Source organism: Cornus florida, unplaced genomic scaffold (genome assembly GCF_030987335.1).
Source record: "Cornus florida cultivar Cherokee Brave unplaced genomic scaffold, ASM3098733v1 CherokeeBrave_3.0.0_Hap2_Chr09, whole genome shotgun sequence".
NCBI classification, from domain to species: Eukaryota; Viridiplantae; Streptophyta; class Magnoliopsida; order Cornales; family Cornaceae; genus Cornus; species Cornus florida.
The window spans coordinates 93,242,041-93,269,710 of NW_026775579.1; the positions used below are offsets into that span (position 1 = coordinate 93,242,041).

At 33.1% G+C, this 27,670-nt stretch overlaps 3 protein-coding genes across 3 annotated transcripts; 1 reads left to right on the plus strand and 2 right to left on the minus strand.

The window, feature by feature from the left end:
• The first annotated feature begins 368 nt into the window (after window positions 1-368).
• LOC132273161 (uncharacterized) lies at window positions 369-1,529 on the plus strand. The gene has a single exon (XM_059774184.1). It carries the CDS (start codon window positions 369-371, stop codon window positions 1,527-1,529), a length of 1,161 nt encoding a protein of 386 aa, XP_059630167.1.
• A 1,288-nt stretch (window positions 1,530-2,817) lies between these two features.
• On the minus strand, window positions 2,818-5,879 carry LOC132275266 (uncharacterized). The gene is made up of 5 exons (XM_059776726.1): window positions 5,683-5,879; window positions 4,874-5,028; window positions 3,574-3,635; window positions 3,364-3,462; window positions 2,818-3,273 (listed from the first exon to the last, which is right to left on the minus strand). The coding sequence occupies exons 1-5, from the start codon at window positions 5,775-5,777 to the stop codon at window positions 3,214-3,216; spliced, it is 471 nt and encodes a 156-aa protein (XP_059632709.1). The 5' UTR covers window positions 5,778-5,879; the 3' UTR covers window positions 2,818-3,213.
• A 1,271-nt stretch (window positions 5,880-7,150) lies between these two features.
• Window positions 7,151-22,278, minus strand: LOC132275267 (sucrose nonfermenting 4-like protein). The gene is made up of 13 exons (XM_059776727.1): window positions 21,598-22,278; window positions 21,362-21,449; window positions 19,509-19,691; window positions 17,086-17,220; window positions 16,910-16,969; window positions 15,015-15,104; window positions 14,636-14,770; window positions 13,819-13,963; window positions 13,478-13,651; window positions 11,191-11,254; window positions 10,997-11,066; window positions 9,116-9,230; window positions 7,151-7,939 (listed from the first exon to the last, which is right to left on the minus strand). The coding sequence occupies exons 1-13, from the start codon at window positions 21,720-21,722 to the stop codon at window positions 7,848-7,850; spliced, it is 1,476 nt and encodes a 491-aa protein (XP_059632710.1). The 5' UTR covers window positions 21,723-22,278; the 3' UTR covers window positions 7,151-7,847.
• Between the last annotated feature and the right edge of the window lie 5,392 nt (window positions 22,279-27,670).

Genomic DNA, 27,670 nt, shown 5'->3' on the forward strand with positions numbered 1-27,670 from the left:
TCTCATAAATATTTTTTCATCTCCGTCCCAATTGCACCACCAGGATCAATAGAGCATGGGTAAGGGATATATAAATAGGTTGTTTCTTAACAAATTATATGGATATTAAGGAATGTTTTATCGTTTTATATTTTGAATTTTTTTTTTTTTTATTAATTTACCATTAACGCCCCGATAGTCTGACGTGGGTAATCTGTCGGAGTTGTCAATGACACCATTTGGGAACAACGTCGTGTAAGGCAGTATAATAAACCGCCGGAGAGTTTTTTAGGGTTCATCAGGAAAGAGGGTTTTAGGGTAGGAGATCCAAATTTGCGACGAGATTCTATCTGAAGAACAGAACAGGTGAGTCCCTTCCATCATTATCCATGTTTAATTTCATATTCAAAACTTTGCCTTATTTGAGGTGTGTGGTTGTATCAACGTCACCACCTCAGAAACTGCATTTTCTTCAACACTACCCATTATCATCATCATCTCTCAAATCCGTATCTGGCACTTCAAATCAACACTCATTCACAGTCGATTACCTTATCAAATCATGTGGGTTTCCTCCGGAAAAGGCTCTCTCAGCCTCCAAGTACATGAACTTCGAAACCCCAGACAAACCAAACCTTGTTCTCACATTCTTCAGCAACCATGGTTTCACCGAAACCCAGATCTCAGTTATTATGAGAAAACTCCCATTGATACTCTGGTCCGATCCCCTGAAAACCCTTTTGCCGAAAATCGAATTTTTCCACTCTAAAGGCGTTTCAACCCAAGACATTGCCAAAATACTGACTGCAAGACCAGAAATTTTGAAAACAAGTTTGGAAAATAAAATAATCCCATCATACAATTTCTTCAAGAAGTTGCTCAAGTCTGAAGAAAAAACAATTGCAGCTATAAGACGCTTTGCTGACCTGTTGTTGCATGATGTTCACATATATGCGGCACCCAATATTGAAGCTATGAGAGAAACCGGTGTGCCCGAATCCAATATTGTGGCATTCTTGACGAATCAACCTAGAGCTTTCATGACTAGTAAGGATAGGTTTAAGGAGATTGTGGAGGAAGTAAAGAAAATGGGTTTTAACCCTGTGAGGAGGACCTTTTTTTTAGCAGTTCAGGCACTGAGGGCAATGAGTAAATCAACTTGGGAAAAGAAGGTGGAGGTTTATAAGAAGTGGGGTTTGTCTGAAGAGGAGATTTTGGTGGCTTTTCAGAAGCATCCAGGGTGTATGTTGGCATCAGAGGATAAGATTATGGGGTTAATGAATTTTTTTGTCAATAAAATGGGTTGGGAGTCTTCGTTTTTTGCGAGGCGGCCAGTGCTTATTTGCTTGAGCATGGAGAGGAGGATCATTCCGAGGTGTTTGGTTTATCAAATTCTGTTGTCGAAAGGTTTGCTTAAGAAGAAATTTAGCTTGTATAAAATGTTGGAGTCTCCTGAAAGTTACTTCCTAAAGAATTATGTGAAAAACTACGAGGAAGAAGCTCCTGTGCTTTTGAAGTTATATCAGGAGAAGTTGAATCTTTCAATGTAACTAGGATATGTTGAAGAACAGAGTGGACTTTTTAAGGTCATACATCTCCGATTCCAACAAGGGCATTCATTAATTTCTGAGCAATTTTGAGATCTCTGTTTTAGTTCTGGCAAATAAAAAACTTGAAGCTCAACAACGTGGTGCGTTTAGGCTTGGTGTGATGTAACATTGTCTTTTTATCTGGGAGATCAACCTAGGTGATCTTGGTTTTGTTTGACATACAATTTTCGAACTAGTTCAAGTTGGTAAATTAATGATTTTGATTTTCAGTTGTAATGATGCGAATATCTAACTCAGTGTTGTATTCTTTTATCCAGCAACTGTTTTCTCCCTCTTTCGTTTAGAGCATAAATAAACGAGATTATATAACATTGTCATCCTTATGCAAGTGTTACATTGTTGGTTCAATTCATCATTCAGTCTATCTACCATCTTCCTCCCATTCTATATTGAGAAATTTCTTTAAGTTTGGCTATGATGTTTAGTTTGTCCAGGATGAATTCAGGTTTACACTCTTTTCTTTTGCTCGGTGGTGTTGATAGCACATATACTATAGGATGCTCACCTTGGTGCTATTGCATCAGATACTCCAATAACAAATATATTTTTCCCCATTATTGATGATGATTAGACCATAAAACAAGTTTCTATTCTTTCTGGTGATCGAGTATGAAGTTGGAATGGAGAAGAAAGTGAAGATAGCGTTAATAGATCAGCACGGAGAATCATCAACTGTTATCCAATGTGTTCCCTTCACCCCTGAACTCATGAGGGTTTTCTATAATATTAATATCATTGAAAGGCTTTATAAAACCCTTTAAACGAAGATGTAACAGAAGGATAACATTGATTTGGTACACTTCATTAGAGAACTGCTTCCCGATCAGACTGCCCGAAACAAAATTGTCTAATTCAAAGGCCATTTTCTTATCAATGGATGCCTTAGCATTTTCGTAATTGCTGTGCTTTGGCTTTAACATTATCCTACCTTTCTACCCTGGGTGGTGGTTGCTGTCATTATGGGAAGTTCTTGCTAAGTAGTCTTTAACAATATATACACACATAATACATATTATGTGCGTGTTTGATAACCACTTTACCATGCACAATGATATCAATGACTGGGAAATGGTCTTGGGATGGAGGTTTGGGAAGTCTTGGAATCGGGATGCAAGCCAAGTTATGTATGAACCGCGGCTAGAGACCTATTTCACATGTCAAAGTTTAATTTCCATGACATTTAAGGCACAAAACATGTCTTCCTTATAAAACAATTAAACTATTGAAATTGAACATATACCAGGGCATTGCCTAAAAGTGAAATTTAATGAAATGTCATACATTGAATCATTAAAATATTACAATTCATAATTCAAATTTTTGAGGAAACAAATTATAATCCCATCCGAAAAATACTGGAATAAATGCACTACAGTGAAATTCACCATGGGAATAAAATGCATTACAACCAGAAGAGTAGGTTGCACAAAACCAGAAGGATTTGCCTGCCATTCCACACAGGAAGTGAATTCTGAAGGAAAACCCAAGACATCCATGGAACTCAACGGAACCATGCCTATTTCCCATAGGCGTCACCTATTTTGCAGAATCAAACAAAAATTCATGGTAATCCTTAGGTTGTACCTCCCTGATACAAATCGTTATGACCAAAATTCAACCCAAATCACAATTTCAACTTCTTTTTGGGCTTTCTCACTGTAGCATTTCCAGGATCCGCCAACAACTGCAACAGAAAAAAACTTCCAGATTGAACAAAGGTCACAGTATGAATATAACAAGTGAATGAATTAAATACCATCAAGAGCAAAATCACCTTTTGTTTGTTTTTCTTTTTATCCTTCTTCTTCTTCCTCTTCTTCTTCTTCTGTTTCTTCGACGCGGGCTTTTCCACTCTCTCTTCTCCAGAAGAACACTGTCAAATTCGCAACCACTTAAGATCAAGTTAGGGCAGACAAGAACAGAACACGAGAAGCTTTCCAAGAACAACAGATTACAAAAATGCAAAGTGAACTGGTGAAGGCACCTCAGAGTCACCAAACGAATCTACATGTCGAATTGTTCTCCCTGAATTCGAAGAAGTCCCACCTAATATAAAAGAAAATCAGAAACCAACTTCAATGCAACAGCTTCTTTATCAAAGGCTTACTCTGATTTCTTACTTCAGTGAAACATGAAGCACTCCTATCAAATCTCAGTCATGCAAGCAGCAAAGACAGACATGAATCATATATATGTGGGTTCATGCAGGCACACATTCAAAATAAAAGCTCCCATCAAGGACCACCTCACCCAAAGAGAAGGATTTTGAAGTACTAAATTCATCTATCCTGGCTACATGAAATCCTTATCATCATCACGATGTAACTGAAAAAGTTCTTACTCAGATGAAATTATAAAAATTATCTTAAACAATAATGAGATTCTCTCATGGATTTTGCTTCAAACTAACCGGACTGACCATTCTTACTGTATGAACTACACAGAATGAAGCACTTCCCACCATACCCAGCCCAAAAGTCCACCAAATTTGTAAAGAAGATAATCAACTATAAAAAGAAAATGCTTTCATCAAAACCAATAATTTGCAACTCCCCATAGATCAATTAAGAAGTGAAATCAGAAAGTAAGAACAGAAGGACTGAAAATATGAAAAGAAGAAGGGGGAAAAAGAAAAAAAAAAAACTTGGGGATCAAACACTGAATCTCCATAGGACAATGCATTACTTATTTTTTCACAAGGGAAGCAAATCATAAATTTATTGAACCATCACCTATTTTTTCACAAGGGAAACAACTCATAAATTTATCGAACAATAAAATTCTTCAATCTAAAGTTAAAAGATGCAAAGCCTTGCCCCTGCACTGCTTTGCTAGTCATTTCTTAAAACATAACCTACTCCTCATTGTCAATCCATGAGATCAAAATTCTAACAAGTTCATTAACCGAGTAATCTAAGGTATCAACTTGTTTAATCAAAACCCAATAGCATGGCAACCAGAAACCAATGCCTGCATGGTATGAAAACAAAGGCCTTTTATTGTCTTTATGCAGCCCTAATTGTAACAGTTCTTTAACAGTGTCTGTATTCCTTTTTATTCCTTTGGTGTGCTCATGTATCTATATGGATGTGCACTCAAACAGAAGTTGCAGAAACAATGCAAGATAGATAGTAAATTCACAATCTACAAATTATGAACCGCACAAACTTTACTGGAAATGAGGGCATTGAGTGTCCAAAACCATAAGTAGGTCCACTAAACACGGCATAAAACAGAACAAATGCACCATTATAAATGGAATTGCATGAAACACTAGTTATTACTTGCATTTACTGTATCTTTTGCATTTTTCACTGCCAATTCAAGAATATCGGGATTTATTGAAGCCAGCCCATTGGGATCCTGGAGTTTTCGTTCAAGGAATTTAGCCAAAGCAGCAGCCTTGTTTGTCGTCAACGGTCCACCAGGGTGAGCCAACCTAACAAAAAGCACTGTGCATCAACTTCAAAATGGAACTCCTAAGGCTCCTTAGAAAATAGAACAAAACTTGTAATGGTGGAAGCACAAAGGAGCATCAAATGTTATGCATATCTTACAAATAACAAACATTCTAACTTCTAAGAAATCTTTTTTAGTGTATTCAAGAGACATTTATCAATAATTTGAGGGCTTTTAGTGTGTTTACAACCATTGACTAATGACTTGCATTATTAGACATTGAAGTACCTCGTAGATGACTGATAATATTCATAATTAAATGCCGATATATATTTTGTGTGTGTGTTTTGCTCAGTATGGACAGATGTAAGAGAGAGGAAGCAGCAATTCGCTACACACACATACACACAGTTATATAGATGATATATAATTCATTCTCGTTATTACTGCCTAATGTTCTCAATTTTAGCAGGAACATGACTGTGGGTATCGTAGAGAATGAACTAAGATGAGTCTAGAACATAGTTACGATAAATTATGAACTACCCAGAAACAACAAAAGTTTGCCCTATTCAATTAACTGCAATATTTTGTTATTAAATTATATATAGAAGACATACAGATGTTTATTGTCTATACATTAACATATACATACAATACACAATAAGTGTGTGAAGGAAACATATATACGAACCTGGGTTGAGATCGGGAGGGAAGCGGTCTGGATGGAAGCGGAGCGAATTTGCTTCCACGAAGAGCCCTTCTTTCCTCCTCTGTTAGTCCATCCATCTCTCTCTCTCTCTCTCTCTCTCCTAAACCCCAAACAGGAAAAGAAGGGAAAAGAAGAAAAGAAGCCCAATTTCGTATAAATACGACGCTGATTTGCGCATTTTTATTTATTTTGACTCGTTTCACCGGTGTTTGAAGCCGACGACGGACCAGCGGTATGGCCCTTTCTTTTTTTTTTGTTTTACATAAGCTCGTTAGATTCAATGTTTCCGTATTCAACACTATTTGGTAACTTTAAACTTATTACAAGATTTTTAGAAGCAATTTAGAAAGAAAAAGAAAAAAAAAATTCTTTCTGAACAGTATTTTGCTATAATATGGAAACAAACAAAATTATCATTTTGATGCTTCCGATTTTTGTTTCAATTTTGGAAACGCTTTGATACTATTCAAATGATAGCAAATGTTACCAATCGTGATTTTATTTTGTTACAATTACTGACAAAAATAAAAAAACACCAAAAACAAAAGCATTAGCCAAAAAGATAAGAAACAGAAAAAAGAAGATGAAAAGGCTGCATCAGCCTCAAGGGCGGATAAGCCAACTGGACCAGATCGGCCAATGACGATCACAATGAGTGATGGCTTATTTATTGGCTTTGTTAATTTTTTTTTGAAAAGTGGCTTTGTTAATTTTCATTCCATGAGTTATATACAATTACTAGCATGGAAATATATATATATATATATATACACACACACTTGTCTTGAGGTAAATATTACATTTTGCTCAATAACCAATCAAATACATTTCTTCTTTTAATAATAATTTTCCCATATCTCACTAATATTTTAATTAATTTTAAAAATATAATAATAATATTGTTGTCTTAGATTAGATGTCTATGAAAAATATTGGAGATTTTGTTGAAAAGATATAAAGTTAAATATTGAGAAATAATTTGTATATTCAGGGAATAAAAAAAAAAAGAGTAGTGATACTTAAGAATTTATTGCAGTTTGCAAGAGTTAATGATTTTTAATTGATTATTTATGCACAATTTCCTACAACAAATGAATATCATTTTCTAAAAAAAATTAATAATTTTTATTGACTTACTTTATTTACCAAATAAAGGTCGAGAGTAGTGTCCGCATTGTCTTTTTTCTTTTCTTTTTAAAAAATTAAAAATAAAAACAAACCGTTTCTAAAAATATACTGTGAATTTGAGGTACAAATCACAATCTTCATATTACTATAGTAATTTTTTCATCAGTTACTATAGGATTGAAGATATTTGTAGAGAATACACGACCCATTCTATAAGATAAGGAGCCAAACATGTTGAGCAGGTGCAGACTAGCTTGTTCTTGATAGCAAAAGTAACGTGCCCACAAAATACACCATTTTGAGCGAAGCAATATGTTCTAGGTTTTCTTTAAATGTCAAAATTCAATACTTTAATCATTAATTTTTCAAATGGTTCCATTCCTTAAGATTACGATTAAAAGCATAGATACTGCATTATATCTACATAAAGGTTATGATATGGAGTCCAAAATATGTGTGTTAATATCGTATCATAACACCCCCACATAAAATTATTCAGACTCCCTATCATTACTCCTAAATAAATTCAAACAACCAAGCTAAGATCCACCAAGAAGAATATTACCACATGAATAGCCAATGATTGCCGAATGTAGTACCTACTGGACAAAGTGTTCAGTTGTTGAATGTCATCCCATTTTGCTTCTTTTTTTTTCTTCATTATTCGGCTTTTCTATCAGATACAGCATAGAACTGATAACAGGTCTTTTGCTGCTCACAAAAATTGCTGCTGTACTGGCACCACAGCTTAGTTGATAATAATTTGGATAAAGGGAAGGTGAACAGACCAGAAAGAACCAAATCCTTAAAATTTACATGCCTCTTTCTCTTAGCCTAATATCCTAAAAACACCAGGCCCTGAACCAGGAGGCCAATCCAATTGTATAAATGGGGAGAATTTTGAGATCAAGTCACCATGAGACATGAAGCTTTTCCAGGGAGGGTACAGCAATGATGGGTGAGGAAAAACACACTGCATACAATGTCGCCAGAGGGACACCTGTCGCGCCATGCTCCCACTAACCAAGCAAGAACATGAAAATGTCACTCAGCGTAACAATGCCTTCTACACGCTTGCTTCCAGCCTCCACAACAATAAGCCTCCTGACCCCTGAGAACGAATCCACACAAACAGATATTGAGGAGGGTATTCATTCAATAAAACAAAAGGTGTGAAGCAAAATCTACACTAGCATACACAAGAACCAAGTAACGGTTAAATGTAATCTAGGGTATCATGTATTCCTCCAAGACAAATCAATCTCAGCACTCAGAAATATCCTATCCATTTATAAGCCCACGCAATATGACCAACCGATACAAGTTTCTGTCACACACAATAAACATCCATAATAACTGCCACTCCAAAAAAGGATATATATCGAACCATATTTAGGCCATCCAAATCCCTTTTCTTTAATAAGTTATAACTCACCACAGCTATATTACAACAGACACCTTATTATAATGAATTAATAAATAGCTACGGATGGTACAGAAACTTTCAGTAGCTACAAATTTACTGGAATGTTAGCGTAATGTAGGCATTAGCTTGACAATGAAAATGACATTTTTTGGAACATCATTATGAAAACATCCAAAGTTGAAAATTGAATTTGTGGGGCCTGCTAATCTATGTATAATAATTAATAAACAAGGGAGAAGTGTGCCCATGCTGTTAGTGTCAGTGAGAAATATTATTAAAGAACTTGAGAGATTGGGATGAGTAACTGTGCCAACTTGCTGGAAGTGGGTATCCCAAAAAACAAAAAAAATTAAAGATAAAAAAATATTGAAAATTCATTGTACCAATTTGGAAAATAATGTATTGTTATCAGCAACTTAATCTTGTTGTGAAACAGAGATTTACAAAACCATCTCCAAACAACTACTTGTCCTGAAAACCAAATAAATCCTCTGGGTATATCAAATCCTGGAAGAAAGGGTGGCCAAGCGCAGCTCCTAATCTTATATCATGCATTAACCAGTATTATAAAAGTGACAAACCCACTTCTGGTCCCACTACAGCAAGGTCATAGAAAAGGGAGATTCCAGACCAACCTATAACCTTTGATATTTCACAAAGTGACTGCTCTAAGGCTCAAACTCGCACCAAGGGCACTGATGTTCATGCGTTAAACCGCTGAACTACGCAACAACCCTTGCATTTGTCAGTATTATAATAATGTTAAATGCTTTGCTTAACAATGATAACAAACTCTTCAAAATTTTACTCGTGGTTAAAATTGGAAGCACGTGTTAAAAAAGTAAAGAGAATGAAAATAACCTGGTTTTGCTAATCGCTCCATTACTTTATGCACTGTATCAGAGCGCAAACACATGTGGCATCTCTGACTGCTGAACCCATAAGTAGAATATGGTTCTTGTCCAAGCTGTAATGCCTACATTTTTTTCCCAAACAAGAACAAAAGGAATAAGAAGAAAACAAATGAAATAATTAGAGAATGCAATAATGTATAACAAAATAAGTTATAACTAAAAACTGTAATAACATTTTTTCAATAATTAGGAAATTTTTCCACAAAAACTTTGTTACTCATCCAAATTCTAAAATTCAAATGAATCATTCAGGGTTCAAGATAAGTTCTTGGTTTGTGAATACTGCGTCTAAAATAACCCCCAACTAGGTCCAGGGTATGGGACCCCTCCATGGTCCTGCCTAAAATTCAAAGGCCCCAGGCAAAGTTTTCTTTCAACACACATCTTCCTCTGGGCTCTGGTTGTATGGTCCAATTTGGCTATAAAAGCAACATTTGTTTTTAGTACATTATGTTACACATTCACTTGTATGGTACCAACTTATCTCTCTCATCACTTTCGGCTAAGACTTCGTCACAGCCTAACTACCAAGCACGTGATAATCTCTCGCCTCTTAAAAAAAACCTTTTAAGTTATGCCTAAGCCACTGTAGCACAGTGACTAAGGGCATTCACAAACTTAAGAGGGAGGGGTTGGGTTGGTTACATTCTCTCAAAAATGGCCCTCTATATATATATATATCCCACATTTGTTTATACTAGCCATCAGAATACTATAGACCAAGCTCATAAAACCATATCCGGCAAAAGAAATCACCTAAGAAAATGTACAACTTAAAATCTAAGCAAGTAAAAAACCAGAACGAAAATATATTCCTTCAGTGATCTAAATGTCTAAATTATAGACTGGAAGATAAAAGGATCAATTCCACTACAACAAGCCATAAAATCACAAGTAGCCATCCGAATGATAAAACTAATCTATAAGTTCTGAAATTTATGTTCAGAACCATTTAACAGATTATACTCGTATAAAACCAAAAGGATCCACTCAAACCCCTACAATTTTCAAGCATTATGACTTGACCCCAAAAAGAACACCACAGAAGCTCACAATCAAGGTATTCAGTTATGACTAACTGCACCCTAACAGAACCGGTTACCTCACACATGGAATGCATGTGTGTATAATACTTCAATATTCAAAGCCAGAGGCTCAATTCCTCCAATAAAATTATCATGCAACATCCTGCTTTCGTAAGTTCTGAAGTTTATTTTCAAAAGGCACAACCAATTTACACAGTATGCACGTTCAAGCATGCACTGCCAATGTGTTCAATCTTCTTATCCAGAGGCTCAATTCCTCCAATAAGGTTTATGATGCACCATCCCCCCATGCATTGCATCAATCGTCAGGTAATTACAGATGGTGTTACCAAGGAAAGTATTACCATTGTCCGTAACAGCAGAAGAACCAAAGGAACATTGAAGACACAGGAGAAGTGGATGTTGAAACATTGACAAATTTATCTATTTCAAATTTGTTATTGTTGGACATAATCATCAACTGTTTCAGCTAAATTACAACAATATCAATAACAAAACTAACAATTACCACCACAAACTTTCCCCCTCGTGATTGGAATAAACTCACAATCAAGATGACCATCCCAAGAAAAAAAGATGCATACAGCAAGGTATCCTTAGATCTCTGCAAGTTAATTCAGGCTTCATCTGCCTCAGGCAAAGTGGATTACTGTAATTATAAATCACTAGAGGACACGTTAACACGTTATGTCATTGCATTCTAATTACCACGTATTAACAAAAAAAAAAAAATTTTACTTGGCAACCAAAAATATTCAGCAAAAACAAATAGAACCACTGACCTGATGGATAGTCATTTCTTCAAGATTAATATGTGTATACACTTTATCCTTTGCCAAAGCTGTGATGTCACTGAAAGAGATAATGGTCACATCACTATTGATGATGGAAGGGTAACTGGCATCTGATTTTAAAATCTAGACACATATTGCACATTCCTTTAGATATATTATAGTAAATTAGAAAAAGAACTTACCTTCGAGAATATACATCAAGTAATGAATCATTGTCGTCAACTATTGGTATTGAACTAAACTGAGCTGAAAAGACACAGTTCAATAGCATAAGAATTATTTTTTATTTTTTTTTATAAAAAAAAAAAAAAAAAAGAAGATAGATGGAGATATATTGCTTATGCACCTGCTAAATGTGGATATATGACTAAACTTCTCGCCCAATCAAATCCCTATAACCCTCTTATTGGAAAATTCTTAAACTAACTAAATAAATTTGAGGAATGACTACTGAAAAACAAAAACAAGAGATGAAAGAAAATATAAACTAACACCCATGACATATATTCAACCCAAAAGCACAGTGGAAGTAAAAGAACTATAGCAAAGCAATCAAAAAAATATTTCCAAATTTTTAAGGTTCTAAATTAGTCAAATTCTTTCAAGACAAACAACTTTTATAACACAATTTAACTTTGCTGATAGTTCACAACAAAATCTTAAAATCTTTATAAAAAATATATACCAAACATATAAAATGTAAAGTAGAATCCTATATCTTCGAGGCTGACACAGGTAATTAATTAATAATTCTCCACAAAAAAAATAAATAAATTTACAACATCCATATAGATTCTTATCAGACAATTCATCTTCCTCTCTCTTAAGTAAACTTGACTTTTCATCTTCCTATGTAATTCTAACCAAAAGTTTAGAATTCCCAAGTGAGACATTTGACAACAAACACTAAATACTATAAAATAAATGTTATTCGTGGCAAAGAAAAGGATCAGCTTTGCCAATTTCAAGAAGAAGATTTTAAGGTTTTGTTTTATCAGTAACGTTTTTCCCATGTTCATAGGCTTCTTATCCTTCTCTCCCTTCTTTAACTTCACTTAAGTCATGTTTTTATATCCAATTTAATGACAAAAACTAATGGCTTCGTTGGGTTGCAGAATTCTGATAGCAAAAGCTAGTCGAATACATAATAGATCTTAAAATATTCCAAATTGCTTCAATCTAGAAGTGGTTTTGAGAATCATCTTCTGAGCAATAAGATAATAGAAGTGTTTTAGGGGGAAAAAAAAAAAAAAAAACGAAGGCACAAGAAATTATGCATGCCCGCTGCCATGGTGCTCTCTCTCTCTCCCCCCCTTACACACACAGACACTCACCTCATTTTGGTATATTGCAATTAACAATGCCCAACTTAGTGTCTTTCAATATTTGTTACATTTGATCATATACTCGAGAGATTTTGCAGGATTACATGTTGTATTGATTTTCTGAAACTTTGCAGGGACTGTTTATAAACACAAGTGCATTTCAAAATGTTATGGTAATTATAGCATTGTTAAACTATATTACTAAAATTTATTCATATAAAGGTGTATAATTTATTTTGTACGTTTATTTTGTTCAATGTCGGCTTGTATATAAATTATTCTATGGATTGCAAAGATTTATGGCTTATATCTTTAAATTACAAAAACTTGATTTCAAAATTATCAATGCAACGGTTGGCACTGCCCATGGATGTCAACAGGTATGGGGCTCTCTTAACTAATGGAAGCTTCTTAACAAAATAACTTGCGCCAATGAGGGACATTAGGAGACACAATGCAGATAGTTTGCCCAACAATTGGGCAACACAGCTCTCTTAACTAATGGAAGCTTCTTAACAAAATAACTTGCGCCTATGAGGGACATTAAGAGACACATAATGCAGATAGTTTGCCCAACAATTGAGCAACACGGCTCACTACATTCTCATAGTTTATGCCAAAAATCAAGTAATCTGCACACTTCTGTTTATAGAACACAATAGATGAGCAAATAAGAGTGGGGCCACAAAACAACCTCTAAGAAGGAGAAGATGTATGCCAAAACAAGGGAACCCAAACCTATGATTGGAGTCACAAAACAATGTCAGAACAACACCTGCAATTATCAATCAACGGTTCAATCCCAACTAAGGAGATTTACAACCTCATTCTTGAGCAAACATCTTTCTTATACACAAAACAAAAAAAAAAAAAGTGATCATTTCTATTGTGGCCAACCACAGAGAATATGCATCCAGATCAGCCAATTAAAAAGGGCAAGCCCCAGAAAAGAAAGCACAACACTTCAATTTACATGCACTTAAGTACGGTTTTTACAGCAAAGCTATAAACCCATCAAAAATGAGAGACCAAGAAAACAATTACGAGGAGCTTCAAAGAAATACTTGGACTCAAAATCATCAAGATTTAACTTTCAAGAAATAAGAACTTGACAAATAATTTCCTCTTGTGAAATAAAGCACACCTTGAACTAACAAACTCAATGCTGAATTAAGAGAGGCACTGGGTCTCAGCATCGCTAATGGCCGTTGATTTGGTTCTCCAATTCTCGGAACCCAGGTGCCCAAAGGAATTTCACAAATTGGTAGTTGGAGAATGGGCAATAAGCCAGAAGAATGTCTAAAATACCTGCAAATACCTGAAAATTAACAGATTTAGTTAGTAAGAAAACATCTATTGTTATTTAGGGAACTAACAAAAATCTTACATTTTAGTATTCCAAAAAGCAAGGCAAGATGTAATAGATGTGGAAATGAGAAATCCTCTGACGAAGAATGGATAACAGGAAACTAACAAAAGTCTTACATTTTAGTATTCCGGAAAGTGATGCAAGATGTAATAACTGCGGAAAAGAGCCCTCCTCTGAAGAAGTATGTATAACAGGAACTGTAGCCACCTCATTTTGCAAAATTTTTAAAGCAACATCTTTCAAATTCTCATCTGGTGCAGCCTACACAACCAACATTAAGTCAGTGGATAAGAGTTGTCAATACCAAATGCTACAAATAAGAAACTGCCATATTCAAAAAATAAGAAACAAAAACTTGAGAGAGAGAGAGAGAGAGAGAGCAAAAAATCAGTTCCAACCTGTTATAATAGAAACCAAAAGAAAAAGCAAAATCAATTGGCCCACCCTAAATTACTATATCAATCAGCAATTGCTAATTGTGCTTCCCAAACAGAAAAGGAAAACATTCCTGACATCAAACATAACTACATAATCACAACGTCAATGGCAGAGGAAATGAAACCCAATACTGATAGCAGCTAATTCATAGGAGTCCCACTAATAATTCATGCTTTGTTGAATCAATGCTTGGCATGTTCATACCTAAGGCTGCAATGAAAATGTCGCAAAGAACAATGGCAACTCTAACAAAAAATAACTGCCCAACCACTATAAACTATAAAGTGGTTGAAAAGGGAGCATGTTGACTTCTCGCAACACAAAGCTGTCAATTATGCTGAGCAAGTATCCAAAATTTATGCCCTTAATATTTTGACTGATCTAATAGTTTAAAGTAGCCAGTTTGATATTTTGACTGATATAATAGTTTAAAGTAGCCAATTCCAGTGCCCAAATTACATGCTAGGACCTAAAAAGGCCAAAATAAACACTCACATGTACAAGTCGTCTTGTTAATGTTCCCCCATGCCCACCGTTCTGTCTGTTAAGATATGATTTTGCTTCTTTCCAAGCAGATATAGTGTGCGCCTCAAGCTCTTCCTCTGTCAAATTGGATCCATGATTACCAAGCTGCAACACAGGTTATAATGCATCAGGTTAAGAAAATCTTATATCCACACGTTTGAACTTTACAAAATATATACAGTATGACGACAATCACAAAAAAGGTTTCTCTCTATCTATAACCCCTAAATTTATAAGCTTTTACACTCAAGTATACTTTTACAAGCAGATAAGTATATCCAGGTGATCATAATAAAATATAAAATCTACATTAGATACTGATGACAAAACAGCCCATTTCCACACATACCTCTCTTATAATCAAAATAAAATCCAATGCACTTAATACTCCAACAAACTTCCCCTTGAAGAAGTCCCAAAGAGGAGCCATCGGAATTCCCTGCAAATAGCTCAACTCAGACGATTGCATATAAAAGCTTGTTCTGAGAAATTTTAATTGCCCAAGAACATTACAAAGAAGATATGCACAATAATTGTGATTTCAAAGCATAGATGAACTTTCATAAAAGTAAGGTTGTTACAAAAGGGATCTTATGTTGGATTAATTAAGGGGTCCATAGGACTGGATCGTATAATCGGATTAAAGATCGTAAGATCCTAAAAATTTGTGTAACAAACATTACACTAGCTAAATTCATATATAATGAATTTTTATACAGATAGAGAACAAGTTTAAAGCACATGAGAAAAATAGAAGTACTATTGCAAACATATGGAACATTTGTCTATACACAAATACATCTAAGTAAATTTTGTGATGTAGCTTAGAAAGTTGAATCTTATGGACAATCGAAACAAATCCAAATGCGTGCTTGTATTCTAGTATATGATCTATCACTCATTCCCTCTTAAAGTGATCCAGTGAATACCATTAAGAATTTTTCAATGTCAAATTAGTTAATTTCAACAAACTTAGAAAGTCAAAAATAAACGAATGTAACTTGTCTTTGTATTGGGAACTTGAACTATTTCAGTTAGGTTCTTGAAATCAAAAATTAATTGATAACTAGATTAAACCAAATAAATAAGAGAATTGCACACTTTGCAACATGCGGCTTCATATTTTTATAATGGGTGTATATTTACGATTTCATGCATGATATACAATAGAAAAAGAAGTCAACAAAGATATTTTATTATAACGGATCTTCACAGTTTTTTTTTATCAGGAAAAAAAAAAATAGAAAGGAAGTAGACAGAGATATTTTATCTTGGTTTTTTCTGTACCTTCTTCGAGGTTGTGGTCTTTCATTATAGAAAAAATAGTGAAAGAGTGATACATAGGAAAATCGAGGATTAAGATGGAGATATGAAGTGTCCAATGATCAGAGGGAGAAAGAAAGATTAAGTTGGAACAGAATGATTAGAAATGTTGGACAGAGGAGGGCCCCTCCCCCTTCCTTTTCTAGCACCAAATAGCTCCATCACTGGTTTAGATCCTACTATTCACATTTCTCCTTATGAAATGTATGTCTTATAGTACCAAAATTACTTTTAAGAAAATAAACCTAAAATTTGTTACCACATAATCACTAAGTATCAATTGAATATGATGTAACAACCGACGTTATTGATAAAACGTTTGAAATCAATCCTAAGTGATCTTAAATGATCCTACAACGATCCTACCGCCTAGCAATTTTTCATATGATCTGGATCAATTTGGTAAGTTTGGATCGTAGGATCGTGCAATCCTGCGATCCAGATAGCAATTTTGATAACGATGAATAAAAGTCGCTTTGACGAATAACTGATGGATTACTGAACTACTGTGAAACATTACATCCACTGTGAAACATTACATTGCTGATCAGACCTTCAATAAGTCACAGAAAGCATGGAATAATGGGACTTCAAAGCTCACTAGAATAAGCAGAAGCTCCTCATTTCAACAACTTGATGCATTTTAAAGAATAAGTTAGTCATTGATTGCAGAAAGAAAAAGAACCAGCAGAATGATAAACAGGCAATGTTTTGTTCTTGCTTACATATTATTTTAATTATATACAAAAGATCAGACAATAATGCCCAATGGTTAAGGGAAAGTGCCCACTAAATGCCCTTTGTTATTGTAAATATATATATATATAGGTCAAGACATGGTCCCTATAAAAATTGTATTATAGGAAACCTCGAGCAAACTTTCAGATAACATCAAAACTCGAATACAAAAAGAAGGGATACCTGCTCATGCAGAATATGAAATGCCTGCTTTACAGGTAAATCAACGTCTAAGGCAATGACCTGTAATCCATACAGATCTAAATGAGAAAAGGCAGAAAGCAATTTGCAGCATTCATGTTCATATGATATTCCATATATAGACATGATAAGGAAAGTCAGGGGCGAGTCATTCAAACCTTGCCTGACTCAGGAAGCAATTCATAAGCCATGTGCGTAGATAGAAACGCACAAACACGGTGACGAGAGACCTGTAAATCAGCTTCAGAGATCCTTGCCAAGGCCTCGTGCAATGTACCATCTGAAACTCTGACCTGCGATATAGAGAAGAGATGATAACAGAACACATCAAAATAAAGCTGGCAATACTTGAGGCCCCACCCTCTTGCTTGGACAATGCATACATGGAGGGAAAAAAAAAAAGGGAAAAGAAGGTACAGCCTGAAAGAGGACATATAAGTTATAATTTCTAAGCTACAGGAGAACAATGCCTTAGTGTTCCACACTTCTCTTCCATTGATCATTGAATTCGGTATGCTGCATTGTCCTTCGATTCAATATTATTCTCCACAGCATTATTTAATAATAGTTCTGGGCAAAATGCAGTTCTGTTTCCAGACTCAACAATCATATTCCACACGGGGGTAACCTCGATTAAATTTTTACACCTCTTGCATATATAATGTGTACCCTTCCTCTCGGACTATTGAAACAATCCACATTCAAAGGGGACACACTTTATACTTTTGAGCACATCAAAATACTTTTGATTTAGTAGTAATTCAATAAGTGAAAGGTAATACCTGAATAAAACCAGTTGCTGACAACATTCGCACAAAATTTTCTCACAAGGTATGTTATCACAGCAACAAGAACCAGAGGAGTTGCAATTCAAGGCACATGCAAATGCATTCTATACACGAGGCACAAAATTTTAAGTCACCCAAATAATTTAGAAAATAAATACATCCAGAATCTCCATAACTGCCCAAAATCGATTTCATATTTCTATGAGTAGGCACATTTCCACATCCTAAAAGATCACCCGTTCTGCCCCCACAACACAATCCACATCACATTGAAGCAGCCTGCTAGGATTGGCAGGATCTGTTGCTAACACAACCCTAAGTCCAGCAGCAACAAATTCTCACCCAGACCGAGGCCAGACCTGTAGAATACCAAACAAAAAAAAAAAAAAAAAAAGACACCCACCACAAACCAACCCACAATGGCGAAGCAAACGGTTAGTAGTCTACTCAGCCTTCATATACGCAAGGCCAACTGGGGATCATTTACCTCTTGTTTTCAACTTACCCATGCTCAAAATCGCCTATAAAACAGTACTCCTAGGCATTTTGACCTTCAAAACTTCCTTTCTAATTGAAACCAAGGCCAATCACCTCCACATAACACCTTATACAAGAACCTACTCCGAAGTAACCACTGCTATTAGAAGTCACCTCGACGCATCCTCTACCCACACACCAAGGCACTCTATAATGATCTTTAAGAGGACATCTAATGAGTCCAACTTCCAGTCCTAAGCAGCTCGGAAAAAACAATGCTCCACGCCATTGCATTCTCCAAGAACCCCACATAATCCTAGATGAGGGTCTAAGAAGAAAGAACACTTCTAAGAAGGAGCTCTGTCCAAGACGAATACGTGTCACACAATGCTTCTAGGACACGTGGGAAAAATCCTGGACATGTTTATAATTTTAAAATAATATTCTTTTTTTTTATAAGTAATTTTAAAAGAATATTCTTAATTCCAGAACCTGACCAATGGAACTTTAAAAAATAAAATAAAGAATAAATACTTTCTTTAAGCAGGGAAAAGATATAATTAAGAAAAATCAAATCAAAGGTTTATGTAGAATTTATAGAAAGTTTGACAATATTAAAAAGGCAAAGATATGAGTAAAAGAGTGTGCATTCAAGTAAGAGAAGAGTTGTCAGATTAGGTACATATGTAGATGTATACATAGATATACAAGCACATGCATAGATATATATCATGTCCTTAATATGTCTTTCTCTATTTGACAAGTTGATTACATTACATCATTTATAACTATACACTTCAATTTACAAATATAACATATTTACTTATTTGTCATATATAGTATTTTTTGTATAAGATATACATTTTATTGTTGTGTCCTTAACTTGCCTGTGTCCTACTTCTTAAAAAAGATTTGTCAGGTCAACATATGTGTGTAGTATCGCATACTTGTCCCGTATCCATAAATATGCTTCTTGGACGACAGAGGAATCACCAAAGATATAAAGACAACTCCAAGTCTCTTGTATATGCATAGAGATATCTACTGGTGGTATATAAAAAGCCAAGCTCCCTTGGCGCCAAGATAAACAAACATTGGTCAATACTTGGAAACATTAATGGCTTATTTCAATGCCAGCAATGCAAGCCCACGCAGGTTGGAATAAAGCCCATTATTCCCTGACTTTAATGGAATTTAGCAAAGCATATGACAGGATGCAATTCTTCAAAAAAAAAAAAAAAAAAAGATGACCGGAAGGAAAGACAAGATTCCAGGAAACTGCTTGTAAATGATTACTCAGTATAACAGTCTCGTACCAAACGCTTAAATGCCTCATTATCCACGTCCATGTTAGAACCGGCAGACATTCGAGCACTTAGAATTTCAGGAACATATTCAGATTCTCTAGCTAAAAGAATTGTGTTCACCGTCCCGTAGTTACCCCTCACAAAAGGTTGGTGCTCATCGTGTTTCCATTCACCATCAACAATAAACTTGTACTGCACGTAACACAAAGAAAACACAAGCATGTAAGCCTTTCAGAATTATAAATGGAGCTAAAAAAAAAAGACATTATGTATTAATGGATTTATGTATTAATGAATTTAGAATAAAATCCTCACTTCAACATTCCTTTATTAAGCAGCAAGTACTTGGAGAGCTTACTTATCAAAAAACAAAATCAAGTACTTGTATAGCTTAAATTATTCAAACAAATTCAAGTAGCTCCCAAACAAACATCAACAGTTGAAAATGTTTGAAAGTGTTGTAGATATGGCTTATTGTAATGACAAACGCAGCGAACCAAAACAAATCACAAATCATTACAGAAAAGTAAACACACCACACAAATAACACAAAGATTTACGTGGTTCAACACAAGTTATGCCTACGTCCACGGTGAAGGTCTCGCGAAAGGTTTCACTATGAAAATCTGGAGATTGCAAGTTTCAACCTCCAAACCCTAGCTCTCGCTCTCACCCTTTTTCCAGTTATTTTCAGTATCTCTCGTTATCTCACTCCAAATCCTAATCGCCCTTATATACCATGACCCACAAGCAAAAACGGGTTAACAAAATTTCAAACAGTCCACGTTGCGACCCAATCCGAAACAAAATTTGGTCCACAATATCACACTTATCAGCTATCATTACTAAGACCGTGCAGATTTCGACTCTTACAGAGTTTTTTCAGCTTCCAAAAAAACATTTCTACTTCAGGATCATTTTGAATTCTGATTGGCAAGAATCTCTTCATTTGCCTACTCATATATCATCTTAACCTCCCATTATTTAATTCCGCAGCCAAAGAAACCCCATGTCTACTCCAAGTCAAAATCTAAATGCTTGTATAATTGTCAGTTACCAAATCGTGTATACATATCACCCTTAATCTACAGATTTAAAAGGTTCAGGTGATGTCTGCCATGATTTGCATATATACCCGATTGAAATTGCATGTTGACTCAAATTAATGACTTTTTAGGCAATGATTCCGGTACCAGGTATCTTTCCTCCAGTATTTATCAAGATCAGATGGCACGTTTGACTTATTTGGACAATTGTATACTCTCTCAGGTCTTTGCCAAGTTTCAACAATTCATTATCTTATTATGGGGACAACTCAAATACGCACATGAAGACTTTGGTGCACAAAAAACATAATCATTGAACAGATACACATTCATAAACACTTTGAGTAACTTCACTGAACCCAAAAGAAAAATTATTCACATTTAATTTTTTTACTACTACAGCATATAGAAGCACTATTGAATTAAGCAAGTTTTTAACTTTGTAACGTTGCATCAAAGTGCAATCAGTAAGGGAACAGTTACCCTGCTTAATAAGCAATATTGCTGTAATATACAGCCAAACACGTGAGATTCATCCCATATCTCATAAATGTGAATTTGTGTCTGATCATGAAATCTATGCAACATTAATGATATTATTCAGTTTTCTTCGGATCATTGATTTGACAACTTCCATCACAAAAATAATAAATTTTATTTGACTAGACCATGACTTGATAATTGTAGCACATTATTAAATCCAGGTATAACTTCATAAAAACACTTCACTTTATGCTGATCGTATATGATTAAAAACCCAACATGCAAATAAAAATGCTCTGCATTATAAACCAGTACTATAAAGTATAAACAGACCTGGTGGTAACCGGGAGGTAAATTGCAAATAGTCTGAAATACGGTGGGGCATCCCTCAACAGGAGTCATTGGCCAGTGATCAGACCACCTTCGCAAATAATCAACTTCCCATTAATTAAAAATCAACCAAAAAACAATAATTTTTTTACCAAACAAAAAGGAACAAAGAGAATGTCACAATGCATCTAGCAGAGGTAACACAAACAGTAAAGCATGAACATTTAAGTATCACTCACCCAGTAAACGAACCACTGAGAAATACACTTCTTCCCCCATAAGGCCACACAAAACGGGTCGGGATTAGCACCGTGCCTATTACTCCACTGGTTTCCCGCGCATAATCCATGCCCACAGGGATCATTCACTCCAATATTAATAAAATTCCCAAATAAATACCACCCCAAACAATAAATTTACAAGTATCAACCTTCTTATGAACTCCACCAAAAAAAGAAAAAATCAGCGATTTTTATACAACCCAGTACACCATTAATCCTCATTCAATTCCCCAAAAAAGAATAAACACTTCGAGATAAATGAATAAATAAACTCCCAGTTTCAACCACCTAAAAACCTCAATTTCAGTTTCCACAGTACCTGAGCACTAAGAGTCGATCCAAAGACGCAATTCTTGAAGCCAAAACATATAACATGAAAGTGATACAAATCTACACTAAATTTGTACTGACAAACTCAACAAGCCCTAGCATGATCAAATTGAAACCCAACGAAGCTTAACACTATATAATCCTTCGATTATAAAAATATGTGCAAATGCAGACCTCAAACTTGGAAGCCCTAAAAAACGAAACTTTACATCAAATTGGTCTTATCGATAATCAGAGTGGGCTTCAAGAATCAGGAAGCATGAGACAAAAACTCTAACCCTAGAAATTTGTTTGCCTTTGTGTCTGTGGTTAAGTTATTTGAAGTTAGGGCAAATTTTGTACGTTTATATGTCCCGGACGCCCCGTACGTCGTACTACACGACGTGACGTGAGATAAGTTAAAATGTACTAGATTTAAATGTAATTTTCTTATTGGTTTCTAAACACAAAATTTGACTTAATTCATGGGCTATGAAATTAAAGTTTGACCTTTTTAATTAAAAATTCACTTTGTTTGAAATAAGTATTTGGTGGGATTTGAAATTTTAAAATGGAATTTCTACCCTTTGGATTGAATATTTATAGAATTTAAAAGAGTCCTGCAAAGTGTCAAATATAACGTGATTTCAAATTTTCTGTTTCTTTATAATATAGTATATTTATTGAAGATTAAAGTTTCAATTATATGTATATTAAATTGTATATGTGTTGTGTGCGTGTGTGTATATATATCCCAGTGCATCTATCTAAGAACTTCTGATGTATTTATAATTGCATCTATAATTAGATTGTGTACCTTTGATCATTAATATTCATCTATTACTTTGACAGGCAATTTGTTCATTAGTGATCAAAACTAATGATCTATGTTATTCCTATAAACAAAAATAAAGATATTCTTATATTTGAGTATCATAAAAGTTGTTGTGAAAAGGAAAAAAAAAAAAAAAGATTATATTTTTATGGAAACAAATATCTATTTAAGTTGAAATTTTAGAGTAACAAGTCATATTTTTATTTGAGTCGGTTTTAAGTTTGGGTAGTCAATAATATCATTTTTCCAATTGAAAATTGAATGTAATTTCATAAGATTTGAAATTCCAAAATAGGTACTCAAATTCCATAAAAATTGGTAAAATTTTATAATAATATTGCGATTATGATAAAATGATAAATATGAAACATTTCCTTTGTAATTAAATTCGAATATATTCCAAACACAAAAATAAAATTGCATTTCAAATCCAATTCAATTTCTTTTACTTTTTCAAAACTAAATCTATAAGAATCTGGTTCCAAACAAAGCCTATTTTTTTATTTCTAAACCTGTTTGAGTTTCCTGCAAAAATTTTATTGAATTTGCACTTATTGAAATTTCCATCGTTATAATAGGAAAAATAATTATTGCACCCAATAATTGCAGTAAATTATTAGACATACTTTTTTAATTGGTCAATTATATAATAAATAAGGAAATGAAACCTCTACTTAATTGTATTTGGTATAAATAATTAATTAAAATTATTCGCAATTTACTGCGAGTGTTCAATATCACTACTCTTGTAATAGCTATGATATCCATTTTTATTTTTTCTAGAATATTTTGTGATAAAGGATATCATTGGTTTGCCTCATTTTGATAGAATACTACATCATCACCATCTGTCTCCCCGGTTGATCATAGGTAACGGGAATAAATTTTTTTAATTATTATTTGGTCTTCGGTTGTAATATTTTATGTTATCATACTTTGTTATTTTATCAAATTTACATTTCATATATTATGTATAGTTTGTTTTATAAATATATATATTTTTACCAAGTTTTCATTTATTAGTTATTGTATAATTTTTGGATCAATGATTGATTCAATATTTTTATATCTCATGAAGCCTAGTTAAAAAAAAAACTAAAATGGCATAATACCGTTAGATACTCAATTAAGTATTTATATTAATAATTTAGCTATGTTATGCGTATTTTGCTAAAACTACATATTAATAAATGAGAACAAATATAGAATTTTTTTAAGTAAAAAAGTAAAATGTCTAAAAATATATATACGCGACTTTATAAATGATCTACTACTATATTTGTAGAACCATGAATTCACCTCATTTTTTTTCAATTTGATCTAATTTTGAGATGTGGTAAAAAGATAATAATTATTGTAATATATAAACGAATAATATACAACTATTACCATGTTTTTAAAATGATTTTCTATTAACATTAGCGTTCGGCTCACCTTCTGTTTTTTTTCTTTTTTTTTTTGGGTGAAAGGTACTGGAATACAAAGGTTTATGTAGAATTGACGCGCATACAAAGAATATCTTCACAGTATAAAAATCTACCATAAATACAGGAAACTTCGAAATATGGAATATAAGTAAATAATAATAATAATGACTACTTTAATACCCGACTTAAAATATACGGAGATAAAAATATAACGTGTTATTCTAAAATTCCAATTTAAATAGACATCATTACTACCTATCCTTATCTTTTCAATTTTCCATAATAGTATATCTTTTCTTCTTCGTTTTCGCAATAACTTTCATAGCACTCAAATATAAGAATTTGATTTGTACAAAATATAAAACAAAAACTACAATGTTTTACAATTTTCAAAACTTTGCAATAATTCTTTAAGTTCCTAGCTTTATTTTTGTTTCAGTGAGTCACATGGATCATTAGTTTTGATCATTATATAATGAACAAATGTCTATCAAAGTAATAAATGAATATTAATGATCAAAGACACCATACATAACCTAATTATATATAGGAAATGCAATATTAAGTATCTTAACAGTTCTCAGAAATATGCAACATGATATGTATATATATATATATATATAACAAGTATACAATTTAATATATATGGTGGTTAAAACTTTAATCTCCAACAAAAATACTATATCAAGATGAAATATAGAAAATGGATTACAACTTTTCTGATAATTAATTACCTTTTATTTTAAAATGGGTCCCATTATATTTGACATAAAGGTAGTCACATAAACTAAATGAAATAGTCGATTTTTATTTATCTAGGTAAGTACCAGGACCTAAAAAAAAAAACATACTTAAATTTGACAGATAAATGTTTATTATTAGGGCTAAAATCATAAAACTCCCATTAATTTCAATTTTTTATACATCATTTTGTTTATAAAAACCTTAACACTATTACAAAGTTATCTTATTGCCCTAATTATGTCAATGAGGTTAAAGGCTTGTTAAATGATTAAATTACCCTTACGATATACCGCTTTATTTAAAAAATTAAAAACTAATATTTTACAAATTACAACCGAAACAAACCTAAATATTATAATTCAGGTCAAGTTAAATTATGAATATTACATTATGTATTAAAATATCATTTAGTTCATTTAATTTAAATTTTAAAAAAATCTTTTATAGAATTCCCAATATGGTAAACAAAAAACAAAATAAGTCATTAAAATATCATTATTTATTTTACAATTTTTAAAAAATTGAATCATTTTCATACTTCAAAAAATTGACTATTTACAACACAATTTAAATATAAAAATCGACAACAATTAGGATAGCTAATATTTTTTTAAAATATGTTTAAATGGCTAGTAGATTTTGGATAACCACTAATTTTTGAATAAAATTCTAATTAGAAAGTTAAGTTCTTATTTTGAAAAATGGTATATATAAAAAAACGATTGATTCAAAACTCAATTGGAATAATATTTCGAGAGTTAAGTTCATTGTATTTCTAAAAAATAAATAAAATGAAAGGCCACATTATGTTTAAAAAGAAAATGCCTAATTTTCAGTGGATGAGTAAATGCCCCTTCTATTATTTAAAAATGCTTAGGGGTATTTTTGGAATAGCAGTGCTAGACTTCACGAAAAAATAACAATATTTAGGTTCTCATTGGTGAACATGTAAAGGGGTTTTTATGCACCCCAACCCCATCCCTTGGCAAGAAAAATGTAGCGCCGACGTTATTAGTTCATATCACGACATACATCTTATTGGTGATAACCTATGAAAATGAGGTTAGAATTCATGCCCAAATCAAATATTTTTATTTATAGTAATTTTATATCATAACAATAGTAGAAGGGATTGCATTGCATTGCATGACTGTTGATTATAAACTCAAGTGAACAATATGGTGTTTACTTTATTTATATTTTATTAATATTATTTGAATTTACATTATTTGAGGAAAAAAAAAACAATGCAAGTTGATACTTTTAGACATTGGAGCAAACTAAAAAAAAAGCTATGTTCACATAAAAGACTATAAACACGAATTTGGGTTTTAATTCATGATTCCAAAAATTTTGAAAACCCATTTCCCATATTATCAATTAACTTTATTGTTAATCGTGATTTATTTTACTGTATTTAATGTTGATATGATGTACATTGTATTTAATCACTTGCTTATTGCTGTTATTATGTCCATTGGTTTGATATTCATATCAAAGCTAGATGTTAAAAAATTTATTAGATTACTCAGTAATCTTTACTTTAATAGGACCATATGGACACGTATGCGGATGCAAGAGTTATCGCCATTATGTATATCGTAATTCATTGTCCTTATCTTAATTAGTTGTTTGAGTTAGATTAATTAATGAAATTATACACAGCGTGTCCTCTAGATCAATGGCTAACCCGAAGAGTAATGCAAGAATAGTAAATAATCATGAATACAATATAAGTGAAGGGTAGAAAAAACCCCTAATGTATAATCCATGTAATATTTTTATCCCTATTTGAAAAGGCGTGTTAATAACTCCCTTATTCTTTTGTGCGAAAACACTCCTCAAACATAAATCTGACATAAAACAATTTTGTAATGCCCATTTTGTCCTTTTACTTTTCCGAAAATGTCCAATGGAGTGTGTATGCTAACAATTTCATAATATAAGGTGTTATGTGCACATTCAACCTACTTTTAAGGATTTTTTTTCTCACATTTCTAAAAAAAATTAAAAATTTAATCTCTATATATTTTCCCTAACATTGTATTGTAATACCATGTAACTTTAAAGAAATTATTAAATGGGTTTTATTTAATTAAATTGGATTAAATTAATTTTTAATTTATTTAATGTTATTTAATTATCTATGTGCATTTAAATTGTTTAATGTTGAAAATTATTGTATGATTGTTATTTGGAATATTTAGTATGTTGTTGATGTGCATGTATATATGGATGTAGTTATGTTGTTAGCGAGTAATGATAGGGAACCGAAAAGGAATCACCGAATTAGTATCGAATTTGACGTGATTGATCATTCTTATCACGTGTTAAATAATTATTTTTGGAAACTGTTTAAGTAGATGAGGTGGACAAAAACACGTCAGATTCGATACTTATTCGGGATTAATTCATCGGTCTCCATATCATTATTCATAGAGGAAACAGAGAAAGAGAGTTAGAGAAAGAGAGTTGGTCAGAGTTGGAGAAGCATTATTCGGCTAGATTGCGACTTCGGATTTGTTACGAATCTTTAAGGCAAGTCACTCATCTATTCTTCCCATTTGAATTAATAAATTATTCACCTATTTGCATATATTATTGTGCTAAGCAAAACCATGCTAGTATTAGGATATTTTATTTTATTTTTAAAATTTTATGAATTAAATTGGAAGTATATAATTTATATGTGTTGTATATAATTTTTTATTGAGCT